We start from the raw sequence: 22,777 nt of genomic DNA on the forward strand, positions 1-22,777 counted from the left end.
GGACCCGAGGCCTAGTCCCACATCCCTCATCCTGTGTCTGGGCAGCTATGGATTTAACATTTATCCATACTGAAGTTCGTATTATTTGATCGAGTCCACCATTCTAGCCTGGTGAGATCTTTTGGGATCCTGACTGTCATATGTGACCACCATCTCCTAACTGTGCAGGAGGCAGCCAGGCGGAGAGAAGGCTGCCCTCAGAGCTGAGAGGACACGAGCCTGAATCCTGCCTGACACACCGGCCAGTTCTGTGACCCTGGACAAAACGCTTCACCTCTGTTGTAAAATGGGGCTCATAATGGCACCTCCTCCCTGGGTGGCTGTGATGAAATGACACTTGTAAAAGGGCTCGGCGCTATCTAAATGCTGGTCATCATTATTATCATTGTGCACACGCGTGATCTCTTCTAACTCTGAACATCCTGGCTTCTGAGCCCATTCTATGATTTCACTTGTTCTTAAAAAGCACAATCAGCCCCACGTCAAACACGTTTGACAGACGCCACCATCTGCCACGCTTCTCTTCAGCTGTGCAGAACGTGTGAGCAGTAAAGCTCCCGTGGCTTTCTCAGAGTGGCAGACCAAGCCTCAGCCTCCTGGGCCACGACGTCGCTAATCCTCCCACCTCCCCCGCCCTTAGAGGAAGAGTTTCCCGGTCTCAGGGCGTTGCTTACAGCAGAGCCAGAGCTTTGTCAGCAGCCGGAAGAGGAGAGACATGCTGTCCTGGGTGTCAGAGGTGGCCGTGTAAATTGGCAGGCAGCTTGGCTTCAGCAGGCCCCAGATCCGAATAACGACCATCAATTCTCGAAGTGTCCCCAGGGAAGCCCCGTCGCGCAAAAAGCTGTGGCCTGGGCGCACAGGAGAGCCCTGGTGGGATCAAAAAGGCGACATTAGCTGCGAGTCTCCCTGAAGCCTGTCACTGCCCTTTTGGGAGTGGATGGATAGTGGTACTTGGCGACTCCCCGCTGAAGGGGGCTAAGACAGCCTTCGCTGGCCTGAGAGACTGTGAGGCCTATATCTGAGACGTGGCAGAGAACTTCCCAAGACCTGTCAGACCTGGGTAGGTGAAATCATGTGACTCATGTGGTGACAAACAGTACTGCCCACAGGGACCTAGAGAACACTGAACAGGAAGGGCAGAAACCGTGGGCAGGTGTCCTTTTCATCACCACTGCCAAGGAAAGCCAAAAGTGTAAGAAGGTCACATCGGAGAGAGCAGCCTTAAGGAGGGCTGGTAAAAATGTATTTGTGCGAAGTCTTATAAAATGAATCCAAAGGGCTTAAAACTGAAAAGGAACCATCTACCAAGCCTGATACTTCACAGTGTTTTATTTTTTTATTTTTGGCAAAGCAATGGGATTAAGTGACTCGCCCAGGGTCACACAGCTACTAAGTGTCAAGTATCTGAGGCCAGAATTGAACTCAGGTGTTCCTGAATCCAGGGCCGGTGCTCTATCCACTGTGCCATCTATCTGCCCCCCAAGCCAGATACTACAGAGAAAAGCGATCATGTAGGGTCAGGAAAGGGGCATACTGGTTTGGAAACACATTTGGCCTCAGAGGCGATTAAGTGACTCACCCAGGGTCACACAGCTACTAAGTGTCAAGCATCTGAGGCCAGATTTGAACTCAGGTCCTCCTGACTCCAAGGCCACAGCTCTATCCACTGTGCCACTTAGCTGCCCTGAAAAGTGACCATGCAGGAAGACTGCAATGGAGAAGTCCCCAAATTCCCAGGAGACAGAATCCAAGAAGCAGCGCTAACACCCACAACCTCAGACGCCGCCCCAGACAAAAGCACAAAGTATAACTAAAAGGCAATGTGAGCCAGAGATCAGTGTGTGGCGAAATGTAACCTGGAGTATCACTGTGGACATGCGTATCTTCTCCAAAGAGCCCAACAGGTAAGAAAAGGGGGGTGGGGCAGGGTGGCATTCTATATTAAGAAAGGAGACTCTTGGGAAGAAACCTGTTTCACCTTCCTTCCATTCTTATATGCCATCAAGACCCCCTGGAGAAAAGGCAGAAGCAGATGAGGAATTCTGCAGAGATGCCAAGTCTGGCCTGCAGCTATAACGTGACCGTTACGACGGAGCTGGTGGAGCAGGGCACTCTCAGCCAGAAGAGCACCTCCTTCTTGTTCTAAGCTCCTGGCTTGTCCTGAGGATAAGGGAACCGCTATTCTGAACCCAAATCCCAATCACATGGAACAACTTCAGATGATCACTCCACGTCCATCTATGCTGGCCATGCTGTGATAGGTGCCCTCGATTGGGGGAGAACGGATGAGAAATGTGGAGGAGGACCTTCTGCAAAACAAGGGGGTCTAGGAGGGTTGGAAACTTAACTCAACAAGGACTCATGTATCCACTGTGTGCTAGGCACTGTGCCAGGTGCTGGAGATACAAAGGTCAAAAAAACCAAGAGTTCCCTGCCCTCAAGGAGCTCTCATTCTACTGGGGAGAGACAACATTATACATCGATAAGAAAATACAAAATATATTCAGAGTAAATACAAAGTAACCATGAGGGACAGAAACCCTGACAAATGCAGGGACCAGCGAAGGCATCCTGAAGGGAACTTGGGATTCCGAGAGGTGGAGACGAGGAGGTAAAGTATCAGGTCAGGGGGCAGGGGGGGACCTGGGGAGTCAGGGAGTAGAGGGCCTGTGCAATGGCAGGGGGTGGGAGAGGACAGCCAGCAGGCCAGTCTGCTGTGAGGCAGAACAAGTGAAGGAAAGCCATGTGAAATCGGTCCGGGCAGGGCGTTTGGAATCAGACTGAAGGGCTTTAAATGTCAAACATCTGCTCCTAGAAGCAGAGGGAGCCACCTGAACTTCTTGAGATCCATGCTTCAGGATTCTCAATCTGGCACGTGGGTGGAGGACAGCGAGCTCGGAGGCCCGGCAGTCAGCCAGTCGGCATTTATCAAGGGCCTGCTACGTACTGAGCACTGCACTGGGCACTGGGGACAGAGAGGAAGGCCAAGCACAGGTCCTGCCCTCCAGGAGCTCACAGTCTAACACACAAACAACTACCTGTGAACAAGGTCTACCACAGCAGTCAGGTGAGAGGAAATGCGACTGGCCGTGCCAACGGCAAGCAGGGCTGGGCGTGAGAAGCCTGCGCAGATGAGACTGGTAAGTGACACCGGGTCTGGCCGCGGAGGGGAGGGAGGCAGAGACCCGCTGCAGCTGCCCCTCGGGGCCAACACGGGCCCCTTCTAAAGAATGAAAGTCTGAAGACCCGTACCGAGACAAACTCGGATTTTAAAAAGATGAGCCCAGGCCACAGGAGCGAGGCATGAAGACAAAAGTGTTGGGAATGCTACAGTCTTCCACCCACTCACTGTGCGTCCTTGGTCAAGTCATTGGATTCTCTGAGCCTCCGCTACCTCACCTGGAAAATGGGCTTAATAATAATTATTATTTTGATTTTGACCAGTTATAGTTAACAATATAAATGTACAATCTACCTCAAAGGGCAATATTGTGAAAAGGGTACTGTGTAAACCTTAAGACACTTCAAAGATAGGCATGGTTATCATCATCTGTCAAATGAAGACCATTTATATCAACCGTATAAGTCTTTAAGGAGGACCAAGTAAATATATGCGAAGCCTTTACTAAGTTTAAACTCCCAAAGGGAGCAAAGAAAGAGGGAAAGGATCCACACACCCCAAAGTGTTTATAGCTGCTCTTTTTGTAACGGTAAGGAACCGTAAGGTAAGGGGGGAGGGGTCCCCAACAACCAGAGAATGGCTGAACAAGATACGGTTTATGAACGTGAGGGAATGCTACTGTCAAAACCTGGGAAGACCTGTGTGAACTGATGCAGAGTGAAGCAGGCAGAACCAGACCATAGAAAGACTTAAGAATGCTGATCTGTGCAATGACCAGCCATGATTCCAGAGCACAGATAATGTAGCGTGATACCCACCCCGACAGAGAGGTGATGGACTCAAGGTGCAGGACAAAACATTTTTTTTGGACGTCGCCAATGTGGAAATTTGTTTTGTTTGATTATTCATATTTGTGACAAGGGTTTTGTTTCTCTTTTTCTTTTTTCAAGTGGGGGAGGGAAGGTATGAAAGAGAGAAAAATAAATCCTCGTTAACTAGAAAAAATTTTTCCAAAGAACATAGATGTGAAGAAGCTTTATGACCATAAAGCACTAAAAACACGTCAGTTTAAGCCATCCTATGCCACCTTGATGGTAAAAGCATCAAGTGTAGAAGGAAGAGGAGAGGAGGAGACGCCAGGCTCAGACAACCTCCTGACCCTCTGCCCGCCCTGGAAGAGAGCGGGGAGGCGAGGAGATCCTCACCTGGTTGGGCAGGCTGGCCAAGAGGTAGAGCACAAAGTCTCCCACCCACTGGATGAGCTGCTGCAGGGACTGCAGGGTCGTCATCTCCAGCACAAACTCTTCTGTCTTCAGATTGATCATCACCTTGTCAATATCTACAATCGAAACAAGGCGCAGAGTTAAACCACGGGAACCGTGGGGCGCCAGATGTGGAGCTGCCCTTAGAACGGAAAAGGTCCCAGCTGGAAGGGCCCCGAGCACACAGAACCCAGGCCTCCGGGGGCCACCTGGTTTGTCTCTGCTTGAGCACAGCTTCCTCTGGGAAGCCAGTCTTTCCAGACTGCCCACTCACCCCAGAACCAGCTCCCACTCATCCTAACGGCCACAGCTCCCCTTCTGGCTGCAGGAGTCCCTGTCTCAGGGCCCCGGGTGCGAGGCCATTTTCCCAAACGGGCCTCGGCAACACTCTGGTCTCCCAGGAAGACATCCTGACTAGGTTTGGAGAGGGAGTTTCCTAACTCCTCCTTGCCAATCTCTTGACCTGGAGGAAGGAGGGGCTGAGCCTGGCTCCATGCCCGATAAAGTGTTATCCCATCAACGAGAGGCAGTGCGACGTGAAAGAACTCTGGGGGAGAGCAAATCGGCAAAGACGACCAAAACTGCACATGGGGCCTACAGGGGCTGTGGGAAAACAGGCAACCCAATGCACTGTTGGTGGAGCTGTGAGCCAACCCAACTGTTCTGGAAAACAAATTCAGAATTAGGTGAGAAAAGTGAACACACTGTTCATCCCCTTCGACTCAGCATTTCCTCTACTAGACTCACCCTGAGAATGGCCCCATCATTCTCAGGCCAAGCCGTGCACAGCAGTCCTTTTTATGATGGCACGGAACTGGAAGCAGAGCGGGCATCTGCCGCCTGGGGAATGGCCAAATAAACTCTGCTCCATGAATGTCACAGAGCGTCCCTGTGCAATAAGGTACGAGGAATACGAGAAGCCGAGGAAATGGGGGGCGTCTCTGAACAATACACACGATGATGAAAATAACGCACGAGGAAAGAACACTAAAATGAAGCCAAATTCTGAATCAATGTAAAGACCAGCCCTGATCCAGAAGAAAAGAGGAGTCATCCCTCTCTCTCCTTGGCAGAGGTGGGGGACGATGGGTGCAGAATGCTGCATACATGTTCAGATGTGGTTATTGCACTGAGTGGATGTTTTTGCTTAACTATTTTTCTTTGTCAAAAGGGAAAATATGATGTAATCATAATAATAATCATCAATGTACAATCACAAGATGATTTGTATTTATAAATGTCTAAAGCACTATACCCACTCTAATAATCACATTCCTTTTGGGAAGGACACAGAGAACAAGGTGAAAAGGGGCACGTGGCATGAGCCCTACCTACGTCGGTGATCTTGGTGCAGATTTCAGTCAGCCGGTCTCCGGGGCTCTTGTCTGGAGTGTTCAGGAAGTGAGGCCGCAGCAGCGACTTCAAAGTGGAGCTGATGGCGATCAGGAAGAGCTTGGCGTGGTAATCACAGACCCGGGCCACGGTGCAGGAGGACAGCTTACAGAGGGAAGCTTTCATGGCCACAATCCGAGTGGAGAGCACCTGGCCAACAGATGCACACAGAGGATGTCGGAGCACAAGACCGAGAAGGGTCTCAGTGAGTGGGCGCAGGGCCAGAAGCAGGCCAGAAGCAGGGCCCGGCTCTTCTGACTAACCCTAACTGACTAAACAGACCCAGCCCTCCGGGCGGAAAGGCCCCTGCTGTAGGTGCGGATTCTGTCCACTACTCTTCACCCTCTCACCCCAGTGACCGGAATGGACCATTCTCTTTATTTTTGGATGATGAAATCCCTCCCTTCCTTCAAAGCCCAGCTTTTATGCCACCTCCCTTCCCTGACACCACCCCTCCTTCCCTTCAAATATTTCCCATTATTCAAGCACCTGCTTATCAGGGTTATCTACGCACACTGTCCTTTACTGTAGGAGAACTGGGTCTAGGCCCTGTCTTGGTAACCTCAGAGCCAAAGTCCTTAGCACAATATTACAGAAGGAAACCAATTCTATTGAATTAAAGATGCTGGCTCTTAATGTTTCCTGAAATGAGGTGTCTGACAACTAGAGCAGCCACCCTGCCTAGGTCCCTCAACACTCCAGTCAGAAGAAGGAGGGGTGACTGTCTGCTAGCCTGGGGTAGGGATGAATGGGGAAAGACTCATTCAGCTCGAGGCAGCTCTGCTAAGCCCATTTGTCTCTGGAAGGACTGAGAAAGAAGCCCAGCTACACGCTCCTGACCGCTCCACACAGCAGCAGCTACGTCAAAATAACTGACAATTTGCTCTCCCACAGACACCACCCTTCACCGATGCAGGCCCCAAACGATGACTCTGCAGAGAGTGTAACTCTGTTGTTTAAGGCTCAAACACATCTTCCCAACATCCCCCTACCCACAGGGATCTCTCCCTCATCAGCTCATATAGCAGCTTGAAATTCCCATGTGCAATGATCATAGTCTAACTTGTATAAATAACATGTATAGATGTGGCCTATCTTCTTGACTAGACTGCAAGCTTAATGAAGGCAGGGGCTGTGTCTTATTTATTTCTCTATCTCCCTGCTCCACATGCAGGAATGAGCACCATGCACCACACAGAGCAGGTGATGAGCCCCCATCAGTGGTGCTCCTCAACAGGCAACAATGGGAAGAGACCTAAATTAATCGGATTCAATCCAATTAAAAGACAGAGCCCCTGCTCTGTCTCACCAACTCACCTTGGGCAAGCCTGTTGCCCTCTCTGTCCCTCAGTTTCTTCTGTAAAATGAAATCCCTTCTTTGAAGGCGTTCAGAGAAGCTCAAAATGGGAAAGGCTTCCATTTAGAATATCTGGACAAGGTCCCTTCTAGCTCTAAAATTCTATAAAATGTTTACAACTTTCCCATAAGAAGAATGTCTGTGGAAACCAATCTCTGAGTTCTTTGTTTCCTGAGAGACTCATACCAGTGATGTCCAGACTCAGTCACACTGTCACAAGGGACTTCCTGAAAAACCAGATCCATAGATTAAGTAATGAAGCTCCCAAAACATTACTGTCATGGGCAGGTCACTAAAAAGGTCCAGCATCCCCTACGCTAGAGTAGTGAATATCCTTATCTTTCCATGAACCTACACAGAATGTACAATAGATAAGCTGGAAAAAAAACTTAGCAGTCATCCAGACCACAAAGAGATTTCAGGGATCCATGAACTTGGATGGGAAAAAAATGACATGTTTAATTCAACAGAATTGGTTTCCTTTTGTAATGTTATGCATTTTATCTTATGTATTAAAAACCAACAACAAAAAAAAAGTGATTCCGAGGCAACTAGGTGGTGCAGTAAATGGAGCTCGGGCCCTGAAGTCAGGAGGACCAGAGCACAAATGCAGCCTCAGACACCTACTAGCTGTGTGACCCTGGGCAAGTCACTTAACCCCAACTGCCTCAAAAACAAAACAAACCCCCCTCCCATGGTTCTGAGATTCAGGGGCTCACAGGCTTCGCTTGGCTGCCAAAGTTGCCCAGGACACAAAAGAGGTGAAGAAGCCCTGGGGTCCAAGACCCTCTATTTTACAGAGCAGAAAACTGAGGCCCAGAGAAGCCAAACACTTTGATCCCAGGTCATTTGACTTAATGGAGGAGGCAGGATAGCTAACCCGGAAACAGCCCACATTATAGACTAAGTACCACGCACGCTGGTAAGCCCACGGCCAGCAGCGTGTGACAAAGGGGCAGTTTTGCAGAGTGAGTCAACGCCTTAATTTTCTGTACCGTACTTGGTGAACAGCCTCCCAGGCTGGTATGCTAACCACCACCCTCCAAACCTGACACAGCGCTCCAGGAGGCCTGCCGGAATCCGGACGCCTCCCGGAGCCGGCCGGCCATCCCCGGGCCACAGGCCCCGCGGCCCCGCTCACCTGCTGCAGCGCGGCGTTCTGACGCGTGTACTCCTCGTGCAGCTTTTCCACCAGGTTCTGCACCATGCTGGGCTGCACGTGCAGCAGGATGTCCCACCAGTCGTAACCCGTCACCATGCAGTACTCCAGCAGGAAGAGCAGATGGCGCAAGGACATGTTCATGTCCAGGGCGTGGCCCATGGACGGCGAGACGCGGAGCATGCTCAGCTGGCGGGAGAAGACAAAATCCCCTGTTGAAGCCTTTAATCATCCTCCTGATATTTGTGCAGCACCGTCTGGGACGCGCAGCAGCAGCAGAGGCATGTGCCGTGGAGAGGTCAGAAGGCCGATCTGATACTGGTCCTTACGCTCAATAGCCCCGGTTTAGCCTCTACAAGCCTCAGTTTCTTCACGCACGACATGGGTACACTATGACTTACACTAACTCACCTCACGAACTGTCCTCAGCAAAGTGTTCTGTGAATTTTAAGTGCTACAGAAAACATCCTGCACGTTGTTGTCCCACCGGACTGTGAGCCCCTCGAGGGCAGGGACCATCCTTTGCCTTCCCAGGGCTGAGCACAGTACTCGGCACACAGCGGGTTTTTATAAAGCACCTGACTTGACCAGGCTTGACAGTAAAGTACAAAGGTGACCACAACTCTATGAGACAGGATCAGAGACATTCAGTTACTTGTCCAAGGTAACACAGCAAGTTAGCAACACACAATTGAGGGGTGACCTGAGACAAAAGACCCTCCCCTGACAGTTCAGAGTTCAGTCAGACCTTCCTTCGGAGTGAGGAAAGTGAACGAAGACATTTGGTAAAGACTTTCAGTAACCAAGGAAGATACAGAAAGAGGACTCCCACGTCCCCCCTCAGTTTTAACAAATATTTAATACTGAACCACCTGGGTCCCTCTGTGCCCTGGGCACCCAATGAGGCAGTTTCACTTCCTCGGCGCTCTCCTGGATTGTCTACAGAGAGTGAAACTGCTCTTTCAGAAATGGAGAGTGTCAGCCCTGGCAGGGGCTGAGGGTGATCCGGGCCAGCACACCCAGGAACAGGCGCCTCCTCTCCGATAACCCAGAGAGCTCCCGATGGCCTCTGAAGGTGGGGAGGCAGCGGCTTCTGGGCAGCTTGAACTAGGCATATGAAAAAGGCAGAGTGCTGGGCTTGGAGTCAGGAAGAGCTGAGTTCAAATCCAGCCTCAGACATTTATTTACTAGCGAGGTGACCTGGGGCAAGTTGGTTAATCTTTGTTTGCCTCAGTTTCCTCATCTGTCAAATGGAGATTACAATAGCACCTACTTCCTAGGGCTGTTGTGAAGATCCAATGAGATAAATCTGTAAAGCACTTAGCCCCGTGCCTGGCACACAGTAGGCACTGTATAAATGCTACTTCTTGTTGTTGTTATATAGAATGCTACAGAGCCCACATCTCCCTTACCCATGGACATCTTTCCCTACCTTCTCCTTTAAGAGATTTCTCTATCAGTCCATCAACAGAAAACACACTCAAGGGAACCCTGGTCAAACAAGGAGTGGAAGGTCTGCACTATGAGACCACAGGCATCAGACCAGAAGAGTTAAAGCAGCCCGGATTCTCTCCAGCCACACATACACAGTTATGATGACTAAAGAGGAGACGCTCACAACTCTCAGGGCAGAAACGGTGACTTCCGTGGTGCTGCCCATGACGATCTATGCATCACAACGCAAGAGGAAGAGCAGAGGTTTGTAGTCTGCGCGGTGTGGAACGGAAAGGACAACCTACAACACCTATGTGGGGAACCAACCTGGTAAAGCAAGAGCGACAGAGAAAGGCGGCAGTGGAGGGAACCTCTGAGACTGTCTAGCACAAGAGAGATGCTGGGGGGCCCAGAGGGCAAACAGCTGATGAACCACTGGACAAACCAGACGGAACCACAAGCCTCTGAAAAGGACCAAGCAATGCGGAACGAGATAAAATGGCAAGCGGGTGGGAGGAGAGTGACACAGTCACAGTCGGTTCCAGTGACCGGGGGCACAGAGGATCATGGAATGAGAAACAGAAGGGACTTCTCAGATCATTTAGGCCAGCCTCCTAATTTTACATATGAAGAAACTGAGGCCCCCGGAAGGGAAGTGACCTGTCTGCAGTCCCACAGACACTAATGGGCAGAGCTGCCTTCATGATTAACAATGATAAATCTGCATGTGAATGTAAGAAAAGGAGTTCTCAGGGCTCTCTTGAAGTGGGCTGTCCACCAGCCTCTGAAAATGCTACTGCCCTTCCAGTGGCCTGTAGAGGACAGGCTCCTCAAGGCCCAGGATCTCTGGACACCATGTAAATGTCCTTAGGGAAAGGCCCAGAGCAATAACATCCCAAGGGGTCGAAGGAAACAACAAAATCTGTCAGCGTCAGAAAAGTCCAGGATATTCCAGTAAGGGGAAAACTGGAACAGAAATGACTCTAAGGAGGAAATCATCCAAAGGGGAGCTGCCTAAGGAGACCAATGTCAAACTACAACAAAATCCCTAACAAACTCTAATTTAACAAAGCCCTGTACGGGAGACGAAGTGAAGAGAAACAACTGAAGATGAATTTTCCAAAGTAGCAGGCCCTGGAGGAACTGTGTCAGGAGACCTCAAGGCCACACTGGGCTGAGGCCAGGAAAGAACACCAAGGAAAAAAAGCCTTTGGCATCAAGGTGGGGACAAAGAAGCATCAAAAAAGCGAAGAGACCGCCACTCTGGTGGACGAGATGATAACAGACGATAGCCAACAGCCTCACTGTCTGGCTTTTCTTCTGTTTCTGTCCTTCTGGTGGTTCGGAGCACCAGGCCTGGAGTCAGGAGGACCCGGGTTCAAATCCAGCCTCTGTCACTTACTGGTTGTGACCCTGTACAAGTCACTTCATTTCTCTCTGCCTCAGTTTCCTCACTGTTGTGAAAACGGGAATAATAATAGCGCCTCCCTCCCAGGGCTGTAATGAGCATCCAACAACATGCTATTTGCAAAGTGCTTTGCACACCTGGGAGCAACATACAGAAATGGTCGCGATTCTTCTCCTCCCAAGAAAAACGCTCTTTGGAAAGGAGACAACAAAAATGGTCAGCAGGGAGCAGGACCCTCGGGAAGTAAAGAGGTAGCAAACTTTCGAGAGTCAGAAAGCTATATGGCTGCTAGCTGCCTCTGATTACTTCAGGCTACCAGACTTAGCTAAAAGCCACCTTAGAGAACTGGAAAAAACGGCCACAGATGACTGGTGAGACACCGTCAATGAGCTTCTAAACGTATTCACAAATGGCACAGGGCAAAGACTGTCACTACTCTCAAAGAAGGGGAGACGGGAGAGTCTGCAGCCCATACACCAGAGGGCTTGACTCTGCTCCCAGCAAGCTTTCAGAGCACTGCGTTAAGGGGGATGGCTTATGAGCACGCAGGAGAAAGGCACTCAGCACAGACGAGCAGCACGGCTTCGTCAGGAAAGTGGTCATACCAGACTAGACACAATCCCCTTTCTGATACGATAGATCGGGAGAACGCTGCAGACAGAACATACTTAGACTTTGCAGAACGTCTGACAGTCTTTGTGACACTGACTCTGAGGATGGTCTCTGGCGCAGTGACTCAGCCAGCCTCAGTCCTGTTCTGTTCAACTTTGTACATCAGTAACATGCAGGAAGCTACAGGTTGGGCTTGAAAGACTGGACAGCAGGTTTATCCAACGAGAAGCTGCCACAAAGCCAGGAGGAAGCATTGACGTGGACATCAGAGCCCAGACCCAAAAAGACCTTGACAAACCAGAGCGAGGGGTTGAAGCAAAACAGACGGAGCTCTAAAATTCAATTTCACAAACAAAGGGTAGGGGAGATGCGGCCACAGGAGACAGTTCCTATGGACCACAAGCTATTCTGAGTCAACGGTGTGAAACTGGTGACTCATGAACATGGCACAGGAAGACGAAGGAAACGGGAGGTTTTGCTCTCTTTGGACCACTGTGAGAACCTCTTAGGTGGGCTCCCTTCTGCCAGTCTCCTTCCTCTCTACTCCATCTCTCTCCTGACCCAAATAACGCCCCAGAGGCAGAGGCCCTTCCCATAACATTTCCCTGCTCTACAACTTCCAATGGCCCCCACTACTACTACTAGAAGAACATACAAATTCCTCAACCAAGAACTTGAGTCTCCGTGCTCCCCCTGCCCTGCAACCTTAGGTCATGCTTCCACCAAGATTAGCTACCATTAAAAATAACAATAGCATTGACACAGCATTTCAAGGTTTGCCAAGCACTTGGCTATCTCACTTGATTTTCATGACAACCCTGGGAGGCGGATGCTATTACTCTCCCCATTCTACAGGAGAGGAAAGTGAGGCATAGAGAGATAAAGTAATTTGCCTCCGCTTACAAAGCTAATAAGTGGCTGAGGAAGGATATGAACTCAGGTCTTTCTGACTCCAAGCCCACCGCTCCATCAGACATTCGAAAAGGTCATGACCTTCCTCCCTGCCTCTCCCTCCCTCGGCAGCTCTGATCTTGCTCCAAGGTACAGCTAAGAGGTCCCTGCTCAGTGAAGACTTCCCTTAGCCCTCCTGGGCTCAGTCACTCTCCATCTTTTGTATCAGTCTTAACTGTGCACATACGTGTTATATCTCTCAGTAGAACACAAGTTCCTTGAGGTCTTTGTCTTTCTATCCTCTGAGATCTTCCCCCAATTTACTGTGTATCTGGCTTGTTTGTATGTAGCTTTTGGCATGCTGTCTCTCCCATTAGACTGTGAGCTCCCTGACAGCAGGACCTGCCTTTGGCCTTCCTTTGTATCCCCAATTCTTAACACAGTGCCTGGTATGCAGTAGGCACTTAATAAATGCTTGCTGACTTTGTACTTACAGCACCTAGCATAGTGCCCTGCATATAGCAGGCACTCAATAAATGTTTCCTGAATTTGTGGAATAATTACAGAGGAGAATTAGATACCTGCCTCCCCCCACCCAGTATTCCAGGGCTGGGATGTGAAAACAGAATCAGACCTTTTCCGCTTAGTTCCTGACAGCAAAACGAGGAGCAATGCAGGTTGCCGAAGGGCAGATTTCATCTTCATAGAAGGATCTGAGGTTTCCCCAAGCAGAGCAGCTTGTGTCCCAGGGGGGAGGGGACTCCCCCTCACCAGAGCTCTTGTTGGGGACGCTGTCAGAGGGACTCTGGATCGCGGGATGATATGAGATGGCCTTGGAAGTTCCTTCCAGTTCTTACAGCCCATCATAAGATGAAACCAAACCTCTCCACCTCGATGCAATGCAGAAGACCCGGAGGAAAGTGCTGGGTTGAGTAACTTAAACCTAACTTGAACGGCACCCTGGTCAAGTTTAAGGACCATCAGCAGAAGCTCAAATAAGCTGAAATGGGCTGGGGAAGGGTAAGTCCTCCATTTTGTAGACAACAAATAAATGCACTCGGGAGAGAGACAGAGACAGAAGGAGAAGAAGAGAGAGATAGAGACAGAGAGACAGAGCTTGAGCAGTTTTACCCTTCAGACAGTAAACGTAGGGCCTACAGCTGAGCTGGAGGTATGTGGGAGTCAGGAAGGCCCAGCCCTGCCTGCCCAGAGACAAAGGCCCTGTCCACTAGGGAAGGTGGGCAGCCACTGTAAAGAGCTGAGCCCAGTGAGGCTCTGGGGTAGGGCAGACAAACTGTCAGTGCCACGGCCTTCCCAGCCTCCCAACGTCCTTCTCGTATATTATCCTCCTCATTCTGAGAACCGGCCCTCACATCTTCATGCTTTGCCTCACTATCAATCTGGCTTAGCTTTTTGGTTTAAGCCTTAAGTTTGCTAAGGTTTAAGCAAAGTCCCCTCCAACCTGACCTAGTCTCCTGGGCCCCCTGGGAGGATTTCCCCCCCCATTTTCAGTGGAATCTGCCTAATCCCTGGACTTGTACCACCTGTCCCAGCAGGAACTAGACAATCAAGAACCATTAACCTGATCTGTGACTTTCATCCTACTCCCTTTTTTTTTCAGGGTTTCATTGTTTTATAATTGCTTTATTTATTATTTATTCATCCAACTTCTCTGAAAGTTGGTGGATACCTAAATAAATTCCGTTCCCAGAAACCTTGCTCCTGAGTCATGACTAGGAAAGTTAGTGATTTAATCCCACCCCTCAACAAAAAAGGAGGGAATGAGTGTTGTACAGTTGAAAGAGCACTGGGTTAGAACTTGTCAGAACGGTTGGATTCTAATCCTACTTGCTCGCTTCGAGTCTCAGTTTCTTCATCTGTAAAATGGGAGGTTGGGGGGAGTAGATTAGCTTCAAGGTCTGTCCTTTCCAGCTCAGATAGTCTATATTTTAGGGGCCCTTTCAAAATAGTCTATTAATCACTGGATCTTGTCCTTATGGGGAGCTAGGTGGTACAATAGATACAGTGCTGGGCCTGGAGTCGGGAAGACCTGAATTCAAATCCGGCCTCACAATTATTTGTAAAGCACTTAGCCTAGTGCCTGGCACATAACAGGCATTTAATAAATGCGTGTTTCCTTCCACTCCTCAGATATGGTCCTCATATTCTAGTCATGCAGTGAAGGAGACCTTCCTATAATGTCTATGGACCCCGTGGTCTCCTAGAGAAAAGTCATCCTACAAGGTTCTGTGGGAATGCAGGACCTGAGGAGGCTGATTCCCTACTAAGGCAGGGCTTACTGGACAGGAAACAATTACCTTTCCATGGTTATCGATGCCTACAAGCGCCAGTGAGGTCCAGGAGAGTTGCATAGCTTTAAAGTGGATGGAGGGGCCGGCGGTCCGCTGCCTTTTGATGGCCTGTTCGTCCACGGGGCGCTGGGTGGAAGAGCCATAGAACATGGCCATCGTCTGCAGAGAGAGTCGATGGACGATGTGGACGCTGCCATCAGTGAAAGGCCAGTGCCAGACCTGGGACAGGAGAAACAATCGGGGTCTCAGAACCAGACAAGCATCTCAGAGGAGGAGCAAGGCCCTTGAATCTGACCCAAGTTCCTCATTTTACAGATGAGGAAACTGAGGCCCAAGAGAAGCAGTAATGTGCCAAAGGTTAGCAGCAGAGCTGATTAGAACCCAGACCAAGCTGTCGGTGGCAGTGTCCTCATGGCACTACATGGCTGCCAGGAGGTGGCATGTAAGGCTCCATAAAGTTCTTAAAACTTTTTCTTTTATATGTTTACTGACAGGCAGCCTTGATGACCACACACATACAGACATGTGAGATCACAGGTGCAGAGAAGGGCCCTTGGAGACCACCCAGCCTAATCCCCCATTTTACAGGTATCTTGCAGGCCACCTAAAATCTCCTGTTTGCCCTGTAATTCCCAGAGACAACCTATTATTACTGAATAGGCTAGACGTGGAGACGTGATCAAAGCTGGGATGACTCAACACATATCTATGGCAGGGGGAGGAGGACTGAGGAAATTCAATTCACTGATTGAGTCACTGCCCCCCAAAGACACACGATGTTCACTCCTGCCCTCTCCCCTCCCTAAGTGACAGCTGTCCTTCAAGGGTCAGCTCCAGTCCCACCTCCTCAAACCCCAGTGGCCTGACTTGGTGGACCCTGGGGAGTCCCTCTGGCCTTCCAGAGTTATTGAATGACTTTGGGCACAAACGTCTTGTCTTCACACTCATGCCGTCACTCCCTGGAGAGTGTGAACAGTCCCTTCTACATCATTTTGGGGGAATTCATTTGGGGTCTGCCTACTATAGGTGAGACACTGACACCCAGCCCGCCCTTGTGCTCAAAGACCTGTGAGACCTTGGGCATCATGTTACTCCTCTGGGCCTCAGTTTCCTCATCTGTAAAATGAGGCAGTTAGGCTGGATGTCCTCAGAGGACCCTTTTATCTCTAAACCTGTGACCTTGTGACCTTATGACCTCACACTGAACTGGCAGGGGAGGAGGGAGAAACACTGCACTTACTCAAATAAGTAAATACAAGACATTTGAGGAGGGTGAGGATACTAATGAGACCAAGAACTTGCTCTCTTACTATCTTGATAATTTCTTATTTCAATAGAATTGATATCTTCCCTAATACTACGTATTTTATTTTACTCATTTAAAACAATTGTGGGAAGGTCAAAAGGGTCTAGGACACAGAGAAGGTGAAGAAGCCCTGCCCTGGAGGGATCAGAAAACACTTTTCCTAAGAGGTGGCACCTGACCTCAGCCTTGAAGGAAGTTAATACAATGCAGAGTAAGGAAGGATTTTGTTCCAGCAATGAGGGACAGAAAGCCAGCAGGAGGAGACAGCAAACAGGCCAGTTTGGCAGCAATGTGGCCGGTGTGCAGGGGAGTGGGCAGAAGGACATCTGGGGAGGGAGAATGGAGCCCCCTGGAAAGGGCTTTAAATGCCAAGCTAAGGCATCTCTAGACTTTTATCCTAGAGGCAATAGGGAGCTAGTGAAGCTTCCTGATCCTGAAGGTATCAACATGGCCACGCCTGTATTCCAGAAAGCTGAGGGACCACCAAGACACAGGACTTCTGACTCCGAATGTCACATCGGCCCTGCCAAAGGTCTGAAGAAGCCATCCTTTCACTCTCCAATCCAGCCTCCGCACAGCTGCCCAAAGGATCTCAGAGAGGGCCTGGCACAACCCTGCCCCGCCTCCCTTCCTCAGCCCCCTCTCCCCCAGCCCATTTTGCAGATGAGGAAACTGAGACCTAGAGAGGCTCACTGTGTGACTTGCCCAGGGTCACACTGGTAGTAAATGACTGAGCCAGCATTCAAATCCATGTCCCGTGCGCCCCTACTGTGCTTTCTTTCTGGAATACAAGTGTGGCCATGCCAACTTCTGAGGAGGTCAGGCCCAATCTCAAAGGTCTGTCACACTCTATAACCCCTCTATGCCTTTGTAGATGGTCTTTTTTTTCTTACTTTCTCTCCCAGTCATGTCCCTTCCCTGGGAAGTAGTCTTTCTAATGAGCTCCTGTGGCTGAATCTGAATCCTCTACACTGGCAGAATGGTTCTCAGAAAAACCCACAATCCACCCTCTCTGTCTAGGAAAGGTAATGCCAAGGAAAAGGCTCAGGAGTCGAGGGTCACTCCACATCAGGCCGTGAGACAACAGAGCAGACTCTCGAAAAAGACCGTTAAATCTGTGTGATACCGGAGAACAAGGATCCATGCTTGGGGGAGGTGGGGAGTTACAAAGAGGCAGACTGGGGAAACTCTGGAAAGTGTCAGCATCAGCCAGGAACAGGAACAGAACCGGCCAGCCTGACTGGCAAAAGGAGCTGGACTCAGCTGCCAAGCACCTTGCAGGGTGGCGTCCAGCTAGGAAATGGAAGGATGAAACAGTGTCATTAGACTGGACGCCAGGCCTGGTAAAGACCCACTGTGCAGAGACTCGGAGCCCAACAATCCCCCAGCGCTTGGGAAGGGCGCAGATGGAGGGCCCGGGATCCCAGCTCGATCTCTTCCAGGAAGCTGGTCAGTGGGAAGGCAGCAGTGGCAGGGGGGTATCACGGCAGTGTGGCGATGCTTGGCATCCTCCCGTGCCCAGAGGGCAGCTGTTCAGTGCAAATGACTCTGTTCTGGGACCGATGACAAGGCAATTGTGTGAAACTGCCCTCTCAGCCTGAGGGACCTCTGAGTGCCTCAGGCCAAGAGGATGGACCCCGTAGCCCTAGAATTAGGGGAAACTTGGTCTCCCCTTGAAAGCGACATTTCCTATTCTTTTCCCTCTTATTGCCACCTCTGGTGTTTACTTAAGTTTCATTGCCAAACATTTCCTTCCTCCCCCACCAGTGAAGCATCCCTCAAAACAAAGAATTAAAAAAAGGCAGCGTGGCATAGCCAGCTATCAAACCACTGAGTCAGAGAGTGCTTAGGTCCTTTCCCAGCCTCTTCCCAGGCTGTCAGTGACAAAGGCCCAACAGTAAGTGGTGGATGAAGCAGTCCCTCCCCTCCCCTCCCTGGCCACCAATCTCTAGCTCTGAGGGGCAGACAGACAGACACCTCGCACTTGGCCCAGAGAATCACCTGACACTGCCTCTGGAGAGGCCAAGTCTGGCTGGCCCTCACACTGGCAGCCCCAGCACAGGCTCCTATTCGCCCAACAAGGATTTCTTTCTTTTTTTCTTGTGGCTCCATCCAACACACTGAAAACTTTATCTGGTTTTTAGGAGGGGTTCCGGATGCAGCAGATGTGGAGTGGTTAGGAGACCGGGGCCAGAAGCTGGTTATGACTTTGGGCACGTTATTTCCATTCTCCAGGGCCTCAATTTCCTCATCTAGAAAAAGAGGGGTTAGGACTCTAAGGTCCCATTCTAAATCCTACGATCTCATAAGCCATTTAACCACACTGAATTTCCTCCTCCATGAAATGGGTATAATAATACTGCACTCCTTCCTCACCTCACAAAGCTATTACAATGCAACATGATCTATACCCTGAAAAGTGTTATTTAAGGGTCAGCTACTATGTTTAACCCTGGCCCCAAAGCTTCTTCCTGCTAACACAGGCTCCATCATATGTGGCAGTCTGGTAAAACGTACAGATTCCTTCTCAGAAGAAGAGTTAGAAATAACTGAAGGAAATGTTAAATTTCAATGAGAGGTTAGTGAAAATAAAGGTGTCAGGTTTGTTCTCCCCCATCCAAATTCACAAACCTCTGAGATGCCTGCCCAGGAATCACTGCGGATGCCAGCAGCTTCCTGTCAAGGGGCCCCTCGTGTCCACGCCAGGCGTGGGTCAGCGTGAGAGAGTGTGTGTAGCATACGGAACGCGACATCGCGGCCGACGCCATACCTAAGCCAGGGCAGAATTTGGTATCACTCGCCACTTTCAGGTCGGTGTTGGTGAGCGAGATGGGCAACTTGGGCAGGGCCACAGCAGACACGCGGTCCAGGTCGTTGGTCGCTGACAGAATGCGCCATTTGAGGATCATCGGCTGTTTGTCTCCGACTTAAAATACAGCAACAGAAAGAAGAAAACAAACAGAGCGCTTGAGGCGGATGGCATGAGTCATGTGTTACTTAATGTGACTGAAGCTCAAAGACCCGGCCCTGGGCTCTTTCCCGGAACAGCAGACCAGAGAGCACATAAGAACTGGCAAATGATCCTGGAGCTGTGCAGTGTCATTAAGGAAGCAAAGCTTGTCCTCTCTCACATTAATTACACTGGGTCCCATGGAAGTGGAAGCAGGGAGGGCAGCCCAGAGAGCCAGCCCACAACCTCTTCAGGCCATCTGGAGGGGTCACAAGTGCTTGGCTCTTCAGCATTCAGAAAGCTCAGAACAGCCATTACCACTAAGAGAAAGCAGCCTCTCTAATTCAGTGTTTACATCTGTGCCTTCAAAAACACACCAAAGCACTGCTTAGGTTCGGGGGTGGAGGGAAAAAGGGCAGGGAAAAAGGACATGGGCTTGTTTCATTTTAATCCCATTACATGGAAAGTGCCAAGAGTCCTGAGCACTGGGAGGCATACATTCGTTCACTGAATATTTAACTACTGAGTACCCGGGGTGGGGGTGAGGGGTGCAGGGCTCAGTGCTTGGCACTGGGAGAGACTGGAAGATAATGCAGAGGCCTGGTCCTCAAGGATTACAATTGAGGAGGAAGGGTTAAGCTATGTGCTTAAACACAACGAAAGTTCAACTACAAATGAATAAGAGGAGTACAAAATGCGATGGGAGGACAGAAGGAAAAGATCACATCAAGCTGGGGTGGCCAGGTCAGGGCAATGGAGGAGGGCACTGCTGAATGAGGATGCCCTGGGGGCAGGATGGCAAAAGGCAACATTGGGGGTTGGATCGGAAAAACACTGAATGATTTGGGGGAAGAGGAGTAGATCACTTGGGAATACAATAACACCTACCAGTAGCTGGTCTCCAGTGTGACCAAATTTACAGAGCCCAAATTTCACAATGACCCTGTGAGGGACACGGTACTGTGACCTCACTTCACTGATCAGAAACTGGTAGTGTTTTCATCCCTGCCACCAAAAGGAGGCAAGATCTTGGGAGGAGAAAGGAAGCTTCAGAAAGTGAACCACTGGTTCTGAAGATGATGTCTGAGAATGGGATTTGGCTTTCTGGACCACTGCTTAAAATACAGGAATGAAGCCAGGGCCAGAGTGTCCTTAACAAATGCCAGTAAAAAAGCATTTGCCTGGAATCTTACAAGTGTAATCCAAAGGGGTGCTACACATATATTCACCAAGCTAATTTGGGGCGAGAGAGAACAGCTGAAAAGTAGCAAAGCAGCTGTAGAGACAGCAAGAAATTCAGAGAAGACCGAATCCAAGAAAGGAGCTACTGTAAAGCCAGCCCACAGACTCAGATGTCTACATGCAGGTGCAAGGAGAGTGAACTAGAAACCCTGACACCTATGTCCAAAGAACAAAACTGACTCCATTTTGTTCTGCACTTGCAATTTTGCTGTGTATGATTGATCCCTGCATGAACTGTAGGGTAAGCTGCAACAGCTGCCTCCTTTCAGGGCCTCCTTTCCTCCCTCAACTGGTACAAAAAGACTGAACTGCTGAGGCAGCTGGGTGGCTCAGTGGGTAGAGCGTCGGCCCTGGAGGCAGGAGGACCTGAGTTCAAATTCAGCCTCAGACATCTAACACTAGCTGTGTGACCCTGGGCAAGTCACTTAACCCCCTGCCTACCAAAAAAACAACCCAACCAAACAAAGACTAAACTGCTAAAAAAGCTGTGAATTCCCCATTCCTTTAACATCACAATTAGGGCTTCTTTATTGGTGACAGGCCCACAAGAGCAAGTCTCCTCGCTTCCTTATTATCAGTATGGCAGCCTAAGACATATCAGCTTCTCTGCTTTGGGCAGCAAGAGAGCACCAAGAAATGCCGGGATAACTGAAGCTCGTTACGATCCATGCCAAGCTTGTTACCTGTTTCCCAAACCCACATGGAGATTTGTCGCACACTCGAGTGATTCAGTAATGCAGAGAGTACTGCCGCTACCCTCTTCTATCTAGACGGGCAGCAGGCTCCTGAGTGCGTGCCCCCAGCTCTCCTAACTCTCCTAACAAGGAAACGTCTTCCTCTGCCTCCATTCTCCTGAATGAACGCACCTTTCTAAAATTTGTATGACCAGCTCTGGGCAACCACCTTTTGGGAATAATGTATCATTTAATTATTATTATTATACACCATTTAACTTATAAATACCAGTAGCCTAAAGGTGAATGACACACATTTCCAACAACTGTTTCAGATTTATGCTGGCTTAACTGGCAGTAGCTGGTTGAACAATTACGGCCACTAGGTGGCGCCGTGGTGCACAGAGCACCAGGCCTGGAGTAGGGAACACTTACTTCTCTTGCTGAGTTCAAATCTCATCTCAGCAGTGGATAGGGCATCAGCCCTGAAGTCAGGAGGACCCGAGTTCTAATCCAGCTTCAGACCAAACACGTAACACTTACTAGCTGTTGCCTCAAACACAAAAACAAAAAACAAACAAAAATCTGACCTCAGACACTCCCTAGCTATGTGACCCTGGGCAAGTCACTTAACCCTGTTTGCCTCGGCTTCCTCATCTGTAAAATGAGCTGGAGAGGGAAATGGCCAACCACTCCAGCATCTCTGAGAAGAAAACCCGAAATGGGGTCACAAAGAGTCAGACACAACTGGAAACGACTGAACAACAGCTGAACAATTCATGCGACATATGGAAATGAGTTTGATGTTATAGTTTTTACTGAGACTTGGGTGGATAACGACTGCAAGATGGCTTTCAAAGGGCATACCTTAATCAAAAGGAACAGGAAAGGAGGAAGAGTACACTTGTTTGAAGAAATGAAGAAGCCAATGGAAGGAAGCAAGGTAGAGGAGCATTCGGGTTAAGAATGACAATAATTGACATTTACATAACATTTTAAAGTATTCTATAACAACAACAACAGCTAGCATTTATATAACACCTACTGTGTGCCAGGCACTGTGCTAGGTGCTTTATAAATGTTAACTTCTTTAATCTTCACACCAGCTTTGAGGTGCTCATACCATCCCCATTTTACAGATGGAGAAACAGAACCAGAGGTTAAGTGACCTACTCATCTAGTAAGTGTCAGAGGCTGGGATCTGAATTCTGGTCTTGCCGATTCCAGACTCAGTGCTCTATCCACTGTGTCACCTAGCTTTAAATACATTATCTCATTTGACAGTAACGATAACCTTGAAAACAAGTGCTGCAATCCTCATGTTGCAGAAGGAAACTGAGGCCGAGAGAGATTAAGCGTGACACTATTAAATGTCAAAGGTAAGAATCAAACCCAGATCTCTTCTGACTCCAGACCCAGTACTCTCTGCACTACTGAAACACTGGAGTGCACGATGAACCTCCAGATGAGTCTGGGAAACAGGTAACAAGTCTGGCATGGATCGTAATGAGCTTCAGTTATCCAGGCATTTGTTGGCACTCTCTTGCTGCCCAAAGCAGAGAAGCTGATAATGTCTTGGGCCGCCTTAGTGATAATAAGGAAGCAAGGAGCTGGCCTGCTACTGTAAAGATGCCCTGATTGTGAAGTCAAAGGAATG

At 49.5% G+C, this 22,777-nt stretch overlaps 1 protein-coding gene across 1 annotated transcript in view; it reads right to left on the minus strand.

Annotated features, from left to right (window-relative positions):
* Window positions 1–22,777, minus strand: part of MED16 (mediator complex subunit 16) — a 44,711-nt gene that overhangs the window by 7,104 nt on the left and 14,830 nt on the right. Inside the window, 7 exon segments of the mRNA XM_020969321.2 lie at window positions 675–867; window positions 4,327–4,460; window positions 5,715–5,925; window positions 8,274–8,480; window positions 14,955–15,146; window positions 15,148–15,167; window positions 19,025–19,180. Of these exon segments, the coding sequence (XP_020824980.1) occupies window positions 675–867; window positions 4,327–4,460; window positions 5,715–5,925; window positions 8,274–8,480; window positions 14,955–15,146; window positions 15,148–15,167; window positions 19,025–19,180 (1,113 nt within the window).

The sequence above is a fragment of the Phascolarctos cinereus genome, unplaced genomic scaffold (genome assembly GCF_003287225.1).
Source record: "Phascolarctos cinereus isolate Bilbo 61053 unplaced genomic scaffold, phaCin_HiC Scaffold_4;HRSCAF=312, whole genome shotgun sequence".
NCBI lineage: Eukaryota > Metazoa > Chordata > Mammalia > Diprotodontia > Phascolarctidae > Phascolarctos > Phascolarctos cinereus.